The 17,883-nt window shown below is 44.1% G+C and overlaps 1 protein-coding gene across 1 annotated transcript; it reads right to left on the reverse strand.

Annotated features, from left to right (window-relative positions):
* Nucleotides 1–16,511: 16,511 nt before the first annotated feature.
* On the reverse strand, nt 16,512–17,510 carry FBLL1 (fibrillarin like 1; the record flags this gene model as incomplete). Its single annotated transcript, XM_084243751.1, has 1 exon — nt 16,512–17,510. One exon carries the CDS (start codon nt 17,508–17,510, stop codon nt 16,512–16,514), a length of 999 nt encoding a protein of 332 aa, XP_084099877.1.
* Nucleotides 17,511–17,883: the final 373 nt, after the last annotated feature.

Genomic DNA, 17,883 nt, shown 5'->3' on the forward strand with positions numbered 1-17,883 from the left:
AAAGGCTGCCAAGATTCTAGTTTTCCTTATGATCAAGAAATGCCCTGTAAGCCCTAACCTCAGTCAACATAATGCTTCAAAGCTCTATGCTTGTGAACAGTGCTGGCTAATAATAAAATGTGAGCCATGTGTAATTTTAATTTTCTAGTAGGTACATTTCAAAAGTGAAAACAAACATTTAAAAAGTAAAAATTCATTTATCTTTTTATTTAACCTAGTATCTGATAACATATCAATATAAAAGATCATTTACAAGATATTTTACCTTCTATATTTATAACATATCTCAATGTAATGTAGACTGACCACATTTCAAGTTCAGAAGTCACATGTGGCCTGTGGCTACTGTATTAGACAGTGCAGTGCTAGAACTAGCTCAAAGTATCCACTAAAAAATTTAGAAATGTGGACTTTTTAAAGAATATTTAAGGGGCAATGTAAAAATAATGATTGTATACAGAAAGTAGATCATTTGGGCTAGTGTATTTTATATAGACAAGTTTCATTTCTTACCATTCCAAAAACATCCTAAGTTGCATCCTGCTGTCTCATCATAGGGTGTTTATCACATTTCCAAGATACTGACCAAGTTGCCCACTATACATTCTGACTGACCGCAACAGTCTCCAAGATGTGTATTTCCTTCATTGAAGTAAGTTTGAAGAGTCCAATGATTTAAATTTCATTCCCTACCTTATCCAATTGAACTTTGAGAAGTTTTTATTTTTTTTCTGTTGTTTAGAGAAGCCAGTTTTGAAGACTAAAAATTCATCCTTTTAATCTTCATTGCGTTCTATACATATAGTTAAAACTTTTGGATTTAATGTTCATTCTTAACACGATAAAATATTTACAAGTAAAAGGAACACTATTTGTTGGGGGGGCTTGGTAAAAATCAAGCCTGGAACTTCTACCACTCCTCCTGAAACTGCCTTTTAACTAGATACTTAGAACTAATCACACTCAGAAACCTTCTCTGAAGACAGTATAAGCAGACTTGCTTGCCTGTCAACATAGGGATTCCTTGCTCAGCTACTCTAAATAGGTGGACTCAGTGTTTTTAAGTAAGTCAATGCCATTGCCAGTAATACACATGGTAATTGACGGTCCCTTTAAGAGTTTCTGATTATTTGCCAAATACTGGACTCTATAGAAATTGCTGAATTTTTAACCTTTGCATGTATAATAAGCTGTATTGTAAATAGCAGTTCTGGAAAGTCCATTTCTATAAGCAAAAATATGCAGCTGAAAGGGGAAAAGATTTTCCCCCTCTATGTCCAGCAATTCTCTTGCCTTCTCAGAGCAGTCCACATTTTGCCTTGATTTCTAACATTGCGTTTTTGGTTGGAAAGCTTAGCAAGGCAATAGTTTCCGAATGTTCTTTATAACCACTCTTGTTATGTGCAAAAGTTTTCATAATTTGTTTAGTGTATTTTTCTTTTGAGCACTTTATGCTTTTCAGTCTTGAGCATTTGAGAATGTAGTTTAGAAATTCTCTTTTAAAGCCATTTAAAAACAAGGATAATCAGAAAAATGTGCATTATTTTGTATTTAACTTACTGTTTTGTGGTATGTGTAAACAAAATAGAAACTATGTTGCATCTTTGTAATACTATCACCTTATTTAAGATGATTTGCCATGAAATATCAATGTCCTGTTTTCCAAGTTTTATTTTAGTGTTTCATTTTAATACTGAAGGAATTAAATCAGCTTTGTTTCTATTATAAAATAATCTTAGAAAATATGCTTTTTATTACTGTTTTCAATATCTGAGATAGTAGTTGTCTTACATTTTCTACTGTACTTAGTAATAATCAGCAAAGTCCCAAAAAACTGCATTTTTTTCTTCAAGTATTTTGATATAAATAGCTCATTAAAAAATAATGGTGGTATTATATAAAAAAGTAATTCATCCTCTTTTTCAGCCATATCTAAATTTTAAATGATTTTTCCTTTCAAAAAGTTCATATGTTTTCATAACAGTCTCTATTATTTCTATCATTCGTTTCAGAGGATGAGAGTCAGGGGGTGTCATAATTCAGTATATTAGAACTAGCAGTGGCCACTGGAACACTTTGAATTTTTTTTCTTCATTTGTAAAATGAGAGGATTGATTAGTTATAATGGAAAATGATCCAGTTACCATGTCCTTGAAAAAGAGGTGCTGCATTCATGGCAGTATTTAAATGATGATGACAATTTGATGTCATGTTCTGGAGTTAATTTTATTTGTGATGTTGATCGGTACTAGGTTTTGGATCCTCAGCAAACCAGCAGATAAGTGTTCATAATGTTGGGGTATTCATAACATTATGTTATTGCTCAGAATGGCCAAGTAAATGTACCTTAAATACGATTTTTTAATGTATATTCAAGTGTGTATGTACTTAAATAAGTAATCTAGAAATCTTATTGTGTTAACTTCAAAATTATATAGACATTATAACTTCCATTATACAGAGAAAAATACTCCACTAAATTCATAGTTGTTTGAATATTAGGTTTTGATTTTTCCTGGACCCTTTTTTCAACTTTTTCTTATTTCTGATCACTGTAATTGAGGATAGATATGGAATTTAACGCCCTTCTGAAATTAATGCTTTGTTGAACACAATTTGTAGCAAAATTTATAAAACACAATCATTACCTGCAAGCAAGTTGAAATATCATGGATTACAGTCATCCACATCAAATGTGTTGAATATATAAAATACTTTTATCCTTTGTCTTCTCAGAGAATGATCAAATTGGACATGTGTCTGACATCCTCAGCTTTCTATTTGAAACACATGTAGCCATGATTTGATGCTGGGACTTAAGGTATTATAGTTAGTAAATGATGTGTTTGAGAGAAAACTGATTTTTTTCCTACTTCAAAAAAAATTTACATTCTGGCTCCTCTAAAGGATAAGAGATTTAGTTTTTCTGGTGCAACTGACACAAATTTTATGTAAAAGAATGGGGAAGTATTTTCCAAAAGAATGAAGTTATAATTCATGATTTTTTTTACTTATATGTGCAATTAAAATTAATTCTAAGACATTGCTGATTTCTTGTTGGCTATTTCTCAAAAATCTTTACTACTTTGCCGTGCTTTCTATTCCACTAGCTTTCAAAAAAAATTCAGCTTTTACATAATCTGCAAAGTATATACAAATGCTGCAAACCTTGTGAGACTGATTCAGTTTTCCATCTTTCTGAATCATACAGATATTGTACGTGGCGCAGTCAGTAGGTATCAGATATTAAACCATTTCAAAGTCTGCCACTGTCTTCTTAGGGGTGCTTTTTCGTTTATAGCATTGAGAAACAAAGGAAAACTTAATAGACCTGACATCACTAGCCTGTCCCAAATACAATGAACGGAAGTAAGTCAGGTTTAAAGTGGTCTTGTCTTTTATATAAACTGCTTTTGCTTTTTATTTGAACTACAGTGAAATTTTGACTTCTTAACTGGAATTGAATGAAAGGCATTTGGCCTCATTCTGCCAGTTATTGACCAAATCATACGCAGGTGTTTGTTAGGTGTTCATTTTACTTAAACAAGCTATTTTGGTTTAAGTTGCCTTATTTTATCTACTGTGTTCTTGTCAGGTCTAAGCTTTGTCATGTTGGAATTCTAACACTGAATCTTTGCTGTAAAAATGTATAATGTGCTACAAATTTTATTCATAATAAACTAAGTTATAACCTATTGTAACCTATAAAACATTTCTTGTAAATTGTCTAATTTATTTTTTTCATTTATGTACAGTATCTTATGTAAATTTTTAAAGTATTTGTTGTGGCCTATTCTGTAACATTACCATATTCCTCTAAGTGTTTATTTGCATGAAAGAGAAACTTGGGTTTTGCTTGTTTGTACTGTACGACCACTAAGCCAATTTCCAGTACTCAGCCTTTTCTGTAGTTTAACTTTTTCTAGTTTTGTCCCTATTCTAAATGTTAATCATGCTTTTTATTTCCTACTTTCAAAATAAATTCTTTTGACTTGTTTACTCTGTTATCTATTTTTAAAAGTGTATTACATTTAATCAGAGTGGAAATATGCAAGGTTTTAGTTGAAAGGATAATAGAAAGTAAGCTTTGGGGCCTCCCCGGTGGCACAGCGGTTGAGCGCTGGGCTGCGAAGCTGCCCGCAGCCTCTGCAGCACCCGTTCGATCCCCGGCCACCGGAGGAGGGTCCCACATGGTGCGCAGACCTCTCCTGCCGCGCCCGCTGCTCCCCTCAGTAGTGTATTTCGTCAGTCTGCCTGTTCTGCTCCCTGCTCTGGCTCTGGTGAATTTTCTCACCCACCCGTGCTTCTGACTGTACCCAGTGCTTATATAAATAAGTAAATAAATCTTTTTTCAAAAAAAGAAAGCAAGCAAGCTTTGGAGAGCAGGGACTTTATAATAAAGTTTGATTCCCCTCCGGATACTCAGAACTTGACATAGAGAAGGGACTCAATAAAAATTGTTTAAGAGTGTCCTTACCTATCTGGTCTGCCTCTGTCTTCCTCTCCCAAATCTAGAAAGCACAAATGTTCTTCAAACATTGATAGCCATAAAGTTTAAGATTTAAGTCTATCAACATGAAGGAAAGCTTGGCTTTTCCTTGAAATCACCCCATGTTAACCTACACCTGAAAATGAATGTTGACAATGGAGCAGTTATTACAAATGTTCCACAGGGGAGATGCCAGAACATGGATGCTTCTTTGGTGCTGGTTGGGAAGAGTCATGCATGCTTCTCAATCAAAATATCCTTTATTTTTAATAGGTACTGCTTATAAGAAGTGTTCCTTTTAATCTTTGTGGGTTTTTTTTTTCCCCTCAAAGATTTATTTATACAAGAACTAGGGTACAGGCCAGAGGTATGGGAGGGTGAGAGGATTCACCAAAGACAGAGTGGGGCACAGAACAGGCAGATGGACCGAAAACACTGCTGAGGGGAGCAGTGGGTGAGACAGGAGATGTCTACCACACCATGTGGGTTTCTCCCTGGCCAGCCAGGAATCGAACCCACACTGCAGAGGCTGCAGACAGCTTCACAGCACTGTGCTCAACCCCCTGCGCCACCAGGGAGGCCTCTGTTCTATTCAATCTTTAATCTTTTTTGATATGTGAGGATTAAGTTGGGAAATTAACCTCTGGGTTTTCAAAGTATATGGTTGTCTTAACTCCAGGCATAAAGGCATGGTTGAAAACATGTGACTTGTGAAGTGCACATCCTGTTTAAAATAACCAGCAAGCAGGAGGTAGGATGAAAGGAAGGTGGCTAAGGGAGAAAATGGTGCATCTGGTATGGAAATAAGTAGGTGTAAGGTGTAGGTTAGCTCTCAAGTATGAAAGTACCATAGGCAATTGGAAATAAAATACTGAAGAGTAACAGTAGGTCAAAGTTTCACACATGCTAGGATCTGAATGTGTTCCAGGAGAGGTGGAGAGTTTGCACTGAATTCTATCCACAACTATATCAATTTTGAAAACATGTTTATTCTATTGGCACATAATCGAGTTCACTGAGCAAACATTGCTAATGTTTTTTGTACTGATCACTTCATACACCAGAATCTTTATAAACCCTAAGATATTCCTGTTTCTGTTTCTGGAGGATTTTGAAGTTTTGTTTTCTAAAATAAACTTGGGAATGCTGCCAACTTTGGGACTTTATCTCTTTCACATCAAAAAAGGGAATTTTTAATGTTGCTTTTCCTTTATTTATTTATTTATATATACATACATACAAGCACTGGGTACAGTCAGAAGCATGGGAGGGTGAGAGAATTCACCAGAGCCAGAGCGGGGAGCAGAGCAGGCAGAAGGACCGAAGTACACTGCTGAGGGGAGCAGTGGGCGGCAGGAGAGGTCTGCGCACCATGTGGGACCCTCCTCGGGTGGCCGGGGAGCAGCCGGGGATTGAACTGGCGCTGCAGAGGCTGCGGGCAGCTTCGCAACCCAGCGCTAAACCGCTGCACCACTGGGGAGGCCCCAGCTAGGGCTTTAAAAGCAAACTTTGGGCCTCCCCGGTGGCACAAAGGGTCAAGACATTATCTGTAGCCACTGCAGCACAAGTTCAATCCCTGACCAGGGAGCTACCCACACGGTGCAGCAGACCTCCCCGACTTGCCCGCTGCTCCCCTCAGCAGTGTACTTCAGTCAATCTGCCTGTTCTGTTCCCCACTCTGTCTCTGGTGGATCCTCTCATCCCCCACACCTCTGGCCTGTACCCCAGTTCTTGTATGCATAAATAAATCTTTTCAAAAAATAAAAATAAAAGCAACCTTTACAGGTTTTGGAAACAAAGATCAGCTTGCTCTTTTGTCATGAAGACCCTAATTTGCTCATTTTTCTCTAGCAAGAATTTGGAGTTAGCTACCCCTGATGTTGCAAACAAAATCAAATATATATCAAATGTCATTCTGATAATTCAAGGTCCGGATGTGGAAACAGTGAGTACATAGTTAAGTGGGTTGTGGTGTTATTTTGTTGTTTCAGCTATCATATTTTAGTGTTTGAACAAAAATGTCCTTAGAGCTTTTATTTTCAGATTTTCTGGAAAACTACTTCAGGCTTTCAGGATGACCGTTTAATGTTTCAAAAAATTATTTCAGTGAGTTTCTATTATTTTTATTTACTTTCGGTTTGAGACCAGTTTATTAAATTATCTTTAAATATTTACTGTTTGCTGTATATTTTCCTTTGTTTTAAATTGATTATACCTCAGTGAAGTTTTTTTCAAGACACAGAATAACCACTCACACATCAGTCAACACATGCAATCTGCTGTCTTGATTACGGTATAAAACTTATGACTCAAGGGCCTCCCTGGTGGCGCAGCGGTTGAGCGCTGGGTTGTGAAGCTGCCCGCAGCCTCTGCGGCGCCGGTTCGATCCCCGGCTGCTCCCCGGCCACCGGAGGAGGGTCCCACATGGCGCACAGACCTCTCCTGCCGCCCGCTGCTCCCCTCAGCAGTGTACTTGGTCCTTCTGCCTGCTCTGCTCCCCACTCTGGCTCTGGTGAATTCTCTCACCCTCCCGCGCTTCTGACTGTGCCCAGTGCTTGTATAAATCAATCAATCAATCTTGAATAAATAAATAAATGTTTAAAAAAAAAAAAGAGTTCATGTTCTTAAGCACACATGGAACATTCACAAAAACTGATCACATAAAAGACCAAGGCATAAGTCTCAATAAATTTCAAAAAATAAAACCTACCTTCTCTGAAAAGGACAAGGAACTGCACAATGAAGTGACTTTAAGGACGGGCCAAGCAGTCCGATGGCGGCGAGGTGGCCGTGGAGAGGGGAGTTGAAGGTGTGGTGAAAAGAGGGGGTCAGAGAGTTGGAAGTCGCTATGGGGTTGAATAGTGTTGGATTTGGGGTTCCTAAAGGTGGTGACGTGGTCAAAAGTGGGGAGGAAAGAACTTGGGAAGGGAGATTACAACCCCTGGAGGGGTAAGAGAGATGGTGTTCTCCATATAGACAACTTCTGCTTTCTTCCCATGGCTACTGCATGCAGCCGGAATTCACCCCTCACCCCGCTTAAGTGTGTTTATATTTTGAGTTAGTGCACACTGGCACATTAGCTACCAGTACGCTGGGCTACCTCTAGGTTATTTGCCTCTAGACCTTCACACACCATCAGCTTCTATTCACCTGACATTTTACCACTGGATCTGTTATTTCTAGCAAAATTATAGTGCATAAGGCAAGACTGATTACCATGTTGTGCTTCCAGTGCCCACTAAAGGAATAAAATGGTCTCAAATAAGTACGTTATTTTCAGTAAAGGGGGGGGGGAATTTGATACCAAGAGCACTAGCAATAGAACTACTAGAAGAGAAAGAATCTGTGTTCAGATTAGAGACAGAATCAGAGAAGCATTTTAGGCTAAACAAGTTAGTTTCCCCCTAATGTCATGGACATGACTTAGAAGTCTACAATTTGAGGGCCACATTAAAGGTTATTGACAAGTACATTTCTGCACTGAAATAGAAGCAATACAAGCTTTTCGTTCTACCTCCAGATTTTTCCCTTCTTAATATGCTTGCCAACCCAATGATTCTTGTCTACTTTCACAGAATTAAGCCTTCCCCATCCCTCCTACCCCCAGTGTCATGTAAACACTTTGCCTAATTTTATGAATGGACCCCTGCAAAGGACAGTTCTGTGTCACCTCAGGACGGGAATTCACTGCCCCTGCCCCAGGCTACAGAGGAATCAGGAGTGCTGCTCCCATCTCCTGGAATTCTAGGGTGATGTGGCAGGTACCAGAGTCCTCCAGAGAGAAGCTTACCTGCAGGTAGTGGGAGGGGAGTATCTACTGGACAACGGACCTGGAGCAGGAGCTGCTGTGGGGCTTGGTGGCCACGAGGGATTACAAATGACGCCAAACTGAACTGGATAAGAATTCCTATAATGCTATTGGAAAACTGATTGGTTCATAAAGCTGCTAATCCAAGAAGCAGCACAACAAAAATTACAGGAGACTGACTGCATGATGGTGAATGTAATTTTTAGAACTGTTTTAAATTGCTGCTGATTCTTTTATGTTTCACTTTCCAGATTTCAAGGACCCTTTTCTCCTCCTCTTTTTTTTTTTTCCAAAGATTTATTTATTTATACATACAAGAGCTGGGGTACAGGCAAGAGATGTGGGGGGGGGGGAGCAGTGAGAGGATCCACCAGAGATAGAGTGGGGAGCAGAACAGGCAGACTGACTGAAATACACTGTGAGGGAAGCAGCGGGCGAGACAGGAGAGGTCTGCCTCGCCATGTGGGTTTCTCCTTAGCTGGCCTGGGATCAAACTAGTGCTACAGAGGCTGTGGATTGCTTCATAGTGCTGTGCTTAACTCCTTGCGCCATCAGGCAGGCCCTCTCCTCCTCTTTTTTAAGCTATCTATCACACAGAAATTTAGCAATGTAGACTTTGGCAATAAATATTGAAACATTTACTTTTTTCCTCTTTACCTGGTCCCTCCAAATTCAGGGACTTATCAAATATTCTTGTTTTTCATGACAACATACACTACGTTATTTCAATATGAATCTACTCCCCTTATAATAGGACACAATTATACGAGTGCTTAGCTTGGCTTCTTAGTCTAAAGAGACTTTAAAAGGCCTAATCTGAAATACTGTATGAAAAGTTTCAGCCAAAGAAATTTAAAAGAGCCATTCCGATTGTGCTTCTGTAAATAACAGGGGCATGTTTGTGGAAATTAGAATAATTTGCAAACAAATTATTCTTTCTGTGGTTATCTTTGAAATGGGAATGATTATTAAGAGAAAAATTGTGTTTTAGTAATGCAACTCTGTGGATATCAGATTCTAGTGCTGTTGTCTTTGAAGTTTGGTTTGGATCCTGAATTCTTCTAGTTTCTTTCAATATTTGGCAGCAACTCTCCAAACTGACCTTTCCAATTTTCTCCCAGCCTTCCAGTTTGGAATCGTGGTAAAATAAAATTGCCCTTTTCCCAGAGCCCAACAACTGACATAAACTTGAGAAAACCACCACGCAGACCATGTATTCACAGGATTTATGCTTGTGCTGAGTGGGTTACTTGAGAAAGTTTAACAGAATACCTGACCTCATCCATCGAAGAAACTGCAAACCAGAAAAAACACCAGACACAAACTGCCATCTTCATTCCACCATTTGGAGATGCTTCTAAGTCAATTCTAGAAATCTTCTCAACTGGTAATTCTCCAAACTCAGAATCAGAATTTATAACAAACTACCTGATTGCTCACATCACAGAGACTAATTCAGGTGGAAGCTCACCCATGACCCCACTTCCTGAAATAAATCATCCTCCTACTCATCCTGCCCACAGTGATCAAGGCAATAACAGATTGTCAATGCATAGCATGTGCCTACGTAGCAACTTTTTAAATGTTTTCTGAAGCCCAATTACACATTATCCCCCCAAAAGGTTGACTGACTTAGAAAGGTAACACTTGAATCTGATTATAACCCCTTTGACTTAATTAACCAGTTAAATTGGGCTCTGGGCATCTCCATGGAATTTTCCAATCCTTGGCTACACTCTCCATGGTCCTCATATCAACCTCCCTAGGGCACTATCAACCTCCCTGGGCACTGTATGCTCTTGACAGTTCTAAATGCCTGTTGGAACCGCTCAATAATCACAGACTCCATCAGCATCAGACAACTGCATAGAATCAGCCATAACTGCATAAACCGTGGAGATGCCATCCACCTGGCCCTCACCCTGGTGATTCAACTAGTGGAAACAGCGAGAAGTGATTCTTGGACCTGAGCTACATCAAAGGTGGGAAGCACAGCAGGCTAAGGGAATGACCCATAGGGGAAAAATGTTAAACTCAAAAGCAAAGGAAAACCAGCAGACACATCACTTGAATCAAAGGGGCAAAGCTGAATTTAACTTCACTTCCAAGACTAACTTAACCTGGTCTTTTTTTAATTTTTTTTTACGCCTCTGGAACACATAAGCAAAATGTAAACTTTCCCAACGTTGACAGGAGGGACCCACCAACCAACCAATGCCTTATTTAAGAAAATTATAATTTTATAACCAATCACTGTGAACAATAAGATAAACAGTCACTCCCCCGCACTCTCTATGCAGCTTTGTAACAATCCCACCCAACCTCATTCCATGGTTTGGGTGCTTTCTGTGGCGCACAATAAACTTTTGCTAAAACAAGTTGGGTGATTCACGGAAGGTGTTACCTCAGTTATTTCTGAGCATTTCATTACAAACCAACCCAAAAGGCCCCACAACGGTATGGGGCTGAGCCAGACGCTGGCTGTGCACGCGGCTCACGGGCTTTGTCCGGCTCCAGGCCGCGCGCTTAAGAGCTTAGACACGTGCGCTGGCCGCTGGCACCGGCCGCTCATTAGGCTGATTATCGACCTCAGAATGTTCTACTATGTTTGTTCACATAATTTTAAAACAATATCGTCAAAAGTCCCACGCGTGTTTAGCTCTATGCCTGGCACATAGTGAGCGCTTGGACAGCAGGAGTGAGAGGAGCGAATCTGAGTACTCACCGCGGCTCGCAGGTGGGAGGCGTCTTGCCGGAGCGCAGGATTGGGGCTGGGAGGGAAACTGCCAGTTTAAAACTTTAAAAGTCGGCTTTTTCGGGTTTAAAAGAGTCTCCTTTGGATCTAATCTTTTTTACCCTCCCTCTTCTTTCTCCTTTCATCCCAGGAGGCGTCTGGCAGGGGAGGCTGATGGAGACAGCAGTGCAGGTGAGCGGCGCGAGGTGGGATCTGTGTCTTCCTCGCTGCGGCCCCTGCTCCTTCTCTTTGGCGGGGGTTTTAAGCACCAGCCGCGCCTCGCTGCACCTGCGCAGTGACTACAGGTGGGCACTTCCTGGCAGTGGGGCGGGGTCTCCACCTGGCTTCTGCCCGGCTGCTCATGCTCTGAAACTCAGCAGCCAGCTCTGCCCACCTCCTAGTGGTCCTCTCAGAAGCCTGCCGGGCTCCCACACACTTAGTGTGACCTCTGGCCCTTATGCTAACTCAATTCTCAGCCACTGTAGGGGATTACAAAGCTGTCGTGTCAGTGAAGTTTGTCAGGCTTTTACGCCATGGGCCTCTGTGGCTATCACCTGCGGCCTTCTTAAAGTAGAGGGCGCGTGTGAATGTGGGGCACGTGTGCCTGACTGTGGACACCTGAGCATGGGTGTGTGCGCATGTGCAGGTGTGCACCCTCCAACCTAGAAGTCAGGGATATAAAAGCGGCGTTAGAGAGGGCTAGGGCAGAATGGCCAGGAGAGGAAGAGGCCACAAGAGAAGACCAGAGAAGGGCCTCCCCGGTGGCGCAGCGGTTGAGCGCTGGCTTGAGAAGCTGCCTGCAGCCTCTGAAGTGTCAGTTCGATCCCCGGCTGCTCCCCGGCCACCGGAGGAGGGTCCCACATGGCGCGCAGACCTCTCCTGCCGAGCCCGATGTTCTCCTCAGCAGTGTATTTCGTCCGTCTGCCTGTTCTGCTCCCCGCTCTGGTTCTGGTGAATTCTCTCACCCTCCCGCGCTTCTGACTGTACCCAGTGCTTGTATAAATAAATAAATAAATAAATCTTCAAATCCTTAAAAAAAAAAAAAAAAAGATAACACCAGAGAAAGCCCAGAAAAAAGAGCATGTAGAGATTCATAGGGGGTGTCTCCCCCACACCCTTTGCCACGAAAACCTGTAAAAATGATGCGAAGGGCTCACTCAAAAATTCTCCTTCAAGCCACTAGAACTAATGGTGAATCTACCTGGGCTGGGATGACTGGGGATAACACATGCCATCCCCCAATTTTTTTTTTTGCAAAATTTGATTTCGTGGGAGGGAAGGTTCTGAAGGTCAGGTAGAGATCGCTTCTGAAAAAGATGCTTACATATGAACTTCTCTAAGAGTGTCTCCCAGAGAGGCCCCATCTCTTTCCCAGGAAAAGGCAGAACTTGAATATGTATTCCTTTTGTTTGTGGTGCTTTTCTTGGTAAACTCGACAGTAACATTTCCTTTCTTTTCCCTCACTCTCCCTTGTTTTAGCTAAGCTGTTTTAAGATGGCATCTGAAACCACATGGGCAAGTTAGTCCTGTTGGGTTTCTCCCACATAGGGGGACAGATGTTATTATTAAACTTCTTAATTTTTTTCTTATCAATCATCTGATGCCTGTTTGATTACTTGCCAGTCTAAAAAAATCCAGACAGTTATGGGATTATTTCTTTGTGTCTCCAACACTTCTGTTTCTTATGTTGATGATATTATTTCAAAAACAAGTGGAGCGCAGCCTTGAGATTTCCAGGAGCAGATAAAACCTCTTGAGTCAGAAAAAGTCATTTAGCTTCATTCACATGTCTACCATAATCTAGGTCATTTCTTGATAATGCCTTTGGACATTATAAGGAACACTTAAACTGTTTCCCAAAATTGATATGAGGCAACCATCACCCAATTCTTTTCTAAGAAAGTTCCAATATTAACAATGGCTCACTATGAAGAAGAAACAGTTTCACTATGTTCTCATGCAGAAACTGCTCTGTAACAATTTACCTCTGAGCCCCATTCCATGTTTTGGCTTGAGTGCTCAGGTTTGCAAGTTGTCATTCCAGTATGTACACAATAAACTTGTACTAAGTACTACTTCAGTGGGTCATTACTGTTATTTCTGCACTTTTGGCAATCAGAGGAAAGTGGGGAGAAGAGAACGTGCAGGGCACACACCATGCCCCAAGCTCTGCTGCTGTTATCATATGCACATTGCTTTTCCTGTCATCTCTCCAGAGTCAACAAGATAGGCATTTTAGTTAAAAGTTCCCACTCCCCCTAGTGTTATGGGCTAAGTTGTACCCTCCCCTCTAATTATTGTGACCCTAGATGTGACTAGGTTTGGAGATAGGGCTTTTTTTTTTAAGATTTATTTATGCATACAATAACTGGGGTACAGGCCAGAGGTCCGGGGGTGGGGGTGAGAAGTTTCAGCCGAGACAGAGTGGGGAATAGAGCAGGCAGACTGACTGAAATGCACTGTTGAGGGGAGCAGTGGGTGAGACAGGAGAGATCTGCTGCACCCTGTGGGTAGCTCCCTGGCTGGCTGGAGATCCTACCAGGGAGGCCCTGGAGAGGGGCCTTTAAGGCAGCAGTTAAGGCTAAAGGAGGTCTTAAGCATAGGGCCCTAATTTGATCTCAATGATATACTATAAAAAGAGACACCTGGGCCCCTCTCTCTGTTCCTCCCTCCCTTCACTCCCTTTGCCCTCCCTCTCCTTCCCCTTCCCACTCTCTCCTACCTCCACCTCCCACTTCTCTCATGAAAATAGAAAAAACGCCCTGTGAAGGTATAGGGAGAGAGCAGCCATCAAACTACCAAGGAGAAAGGCTTTACTAGAAACCAACACTGCTGGCATCTTGACCTTGGAGTTCCAGCCTCCAGAAAAATGGGAAAATAAAGGTCTATTGGGTAGGCCACCCATATGGTGGTATTTTGTTATGACAGTCCAAGTGGCCTAAGAGACCTGAAGATCCCGATTTAATGCTCTGGGCAAGTTGGGATTGGTATCACTGCTATCTCTAGGTTTCCTGGACTTCACTGCCCACTGGAGTCACAGTCCATACATCCCCCAGCCCATCATCCACAACCTGGCTTCAAGCTTCCCTTCCATATTCCCTTCGTTCTTATTCCCATATTTTTCTTAGTACTTACCATGTCATTCTATTGCCCATAAACCCATCTGCAACTCAGAGATATTCTTTAGGAGGTTGTTTTCATGCCATTTTTTCATTGATGACCTGCAGTTCAGATGGATTGCAAATTCATCCTCTCTCTCTCTCTCTCTCTCCACTCAGGCCCCTTAAAGAAGATATTTCCAAAAAAAAAAAAAGAAGAAGAAGATATTTCCCCCACTCTGTCCCCCATACTGGCAGAAAGAAACCCTTTAAGGAAGAACAAAGAGATTCTTATTAAGGAGGCTGAGCTGGCTGTGAGGAAGGACTAGATCCTGTAAGATTCTGGAAATAATCTTCCTGTCCTGGGAGTCCATCCCCTGTCTCAGGGTGTCATCTTAAAAATAAAGTAATGGGCCCAGAATTGGAGAAAGGGTTTTTCAAAACAAAGGAGCCAGCACAGAGGAGCCTAGGGAGAGGGCCTGGGTTTTAAAGTCAGACTCCTGTGGGTTTGCTTTCTGGCTGAGTCTCACTGAGAGCTCTTAAGCAAGTCATGCCATGTCTCTGAACTGCATTTTTCTCTTCTGGTAAATGGGAATAATAACCCTTGATTTGGAGGGTTGCAGTGAAGATTTCACATCTACTCCACTCATCTGCATCTTCGTGAGTCAGTCTTACTGGCAGATCTGAACTATAGCTCTCCCCCTGCATTGTAGCTTGGTGTGTGTGTGTGTGTGTGTGTGTTGGATTATAGGCAGGTTTGGAGGGGTAGTTGCTTTTTAAAAAAACTGATTTATATTCTTTTTGTTCATTTAAGAAGTATATCCTCAAAAAATGCTGACAAACCCCAATCCCTACCCAAGCACATCTTACGAGAGTAAACCTACCCTCCCAAGGATGCATCAGGGAACAATCATTCTCAGACTGTTGATGATACTGGCAACTGGCAGCAGGGATGTTTTTAATGTACAAGTGAAGGGATAAATGAAGACCTTGTCAGGGCCTGGTTTACTGTATTTCCATTCTCAGGCTTCTCACTCCTCTACTCCTTTCAGGATGGTTCGGCGAGCCAAGATTGAGTGCATTGAATTTAACACCCACATTCTGCAGAAAATACCCTTCAGAGATGGTACTTTCTAGGGGGTCTTTTCTATTTTTTTAAAGGATTTATTTATTTATGCATACAAGAACTGGGTTACAGGCCAGAAGTGTGGGGGTTGAGAGGATTCACCAGAGACAGAGTGGGGAACAGAACAGGCAGATTGCTGAGGGGAGCAAAGGGTGAGTCAGGAGAGGTCTGCTGCACGATGTGGGTCAGCAACCTGGGCAGGGGGATTGAACTCATGCTGCAGTGGCGGCAGATAGCTTAATAGGTTGCATCTTAACACCTTGTGCCACCAGGGTGGCCCTGGGGGGTTATTTCTTCAGGTTGTTTCTCAGACACAGTGATGCCCCTTTGGGTATGTTATGCTTTGTGGTGGGAACACTGTGTGAGATGTACCCACATGTTACCTCCTGCCTTGTTTTCTATTTTGAAATCTAAGGAAGGGTCGTGCAGGGATGTGGGAGAAAGAAGACAAGGAAGCTATGTAGTCCTGCTTGATATGTGTGTTGAGACTTGTAATCTGTCCAGTGTGGGTGGTGTGGGAGGTAAGATGTCACTGTAGAGTAAACAGTAGAGGATTTAGAGCCCCAAATTGGCCACTTCCTTACTGGCTAGTTATACTTGGGCAACCAGTTTACTTTCAGAAGCCCTGCTGTTTCGCATATAAAAGAGAAATGGTGGGGAAAAAAATAAAAAGAGCCATCCTGGGGATGGTGTGTGGATTACGTGTACTAGGGAATGCAAAAAGGCTTAGCTGAGGAGTAAACTGCTAAATATTTATCATGGTGTAGATTCTGACTTGGGGTCAGACAGCTGGGCTGTTTTAGACTCTATGACAGCCCATTAGTATCCTGCACCACTCCCGGGAGTCTGACTTGGTCATGTGATTTGGACAATGTGAATGGAAGTCCCCCCACATTTCCACCAGGCACTTTACAAGCTTATTAGCAATCTCTCAGCGCTCCTTCCCCTGGTCTGCGATAAGGAAGCATGGAAGAAGGGCCTTGGGGAGCCAGGGCCCTGCGGAGTGAGTAATGAGATTAAACACAGCTCTCAAACTGTTCTCCATGGACCCACACCACCAGCTGTTTTGGGTCCCAGGGATTTGGGGGTTGATGTCACAGTACCAAAACCTAGTCCGACCTCACCAGTACACCCGAAATCTGTTTCTGCACGGCATTTAATAGAAAAAGAAAGAAAAACACCACACAAAGAAAACACATACATATTCACACCGAGCACAGCTGTGGGTAGAGCTCAGCGACAGATGGAGCCGAGCGCTATTTGCTGCTGCTCTTGGGAAGGGGCCGGTACACTCCGATGACCACCGCGTGGTCCCTCTCATAGGGCTCCAGGGTCAGCTGCTCCTGAGGCTTTAAGTTCTCCTGCTGCAGCTTCCTCACCTCAGAAGCAAACACCGCCTCGGCAGAGGCGGTGGAGTCGATGCAGTTGGCCTTGATGGAAATGAGAAAGTGGCCGCCGTTGCGCAGAAAGGTATGGGCGTTCAGAGCCACGATGCGGGACTGGTCCGGCTGGGCCACATCGGCAAAGATCACATCCACCATCCCGATGAGCATGCGGTACTTGAGCGGGTGCCGGGCGTCTTCCAGGACCGGGATGATGTTGGTTCGCTTCTTGGCCACGTTGACCAGATCGCGGCCCGCGCGGTGCGAGAACTCGACCGCGTACACCAGCCCGTCGGGGCCGATGATGTCGGAGACGTGGGACACGGTGGTGCCCGAGGCGGCGCCCAGGTACAGCACCTTGGACTTGGGCTTGATGTGGATCTGGTCGACCCCGCCCAGGATGGCGGCGGCCAGCTTGGAGCGGAAGGGGTTCCAGGTGCGGTACTCCAGCTTGCTGCCGCCCTCGCTCACCGTGACGCGCCGCTCGCCGTACACCGACTGGCCGGGCACCATGTTGAGCGTGACGAGCGCGTCCTCCGCGCCGCGGTAGATGAAGACGCCCTCGTGGCGGTGCGGCTCCACCGACACCATGTTGGCGAGCTTCCTGCGGCGGTTCTTGCCCTTGGCCACTCCGCCGCGCCTCTGCCCGCCGCCGCGGTCCCGCCCGTCCCCGCCGCCGCGCCCCCGGCCCCGGCCGCCGCCGAAGCCGCGCGTCCGCGCCCCGAAGCCCCCCTTGGCCCCCGGCCCGCCGCCGTCGCCCCCTCCCTTGCCCCCCCCGCTGCTGCCGCCGCCGCGCCCCCCGCCCCAGCCGCCGCCCCCCCAGCCGCCCCCGCCTCGGCCTCCAGATCCGCCGCCTCTTGAGCTCGACTTCATGGCGCGCCCGGGGCGCACGGGGCTGAGGGTGGTCGTGGGGGGCTACCGGCCGGCGGGGCAGCGGTCAGGGGCCTGGCGCGGGGCGCGGGCTGCGGAGCTGCGGAGCCGAGCGGGCGCCGACTGCACCCCGCTTTCTCCCCGTCTCCGCGTCCCCGGAGCCGCCCCTTGACGCAGGAGAGGCGTGATTACATCACACCCGCTAGGCCACCCCGCACCCCGGAAGCCCCCCTTTCCGGCCCGGGCGCACAGCAGCCTGCTCCCCAATAATGCGCGCCCTCTGCCCTCCCTTCTGCTTTTTCACGGACCTGGCGCTTCTGGGCCTCCGGGAAGGGGCATCGCCTTGTCAGGAAACGGGGAGACCAAAAGCATGGGC

The sequence above is a fragment of the Talpa europaea genome (assembly GCF_964194135.1).
Source record: "Talpa europaea genome assembly, chromosome: 9".
In the NCBI taxonomy this organism is placed as follows: domain Eukaryota; kingdom Metazoa; phylum Chordata; class Mammalia; order Eulipotyphla; family Talpidae; genus Talpa; species Talpa europaea.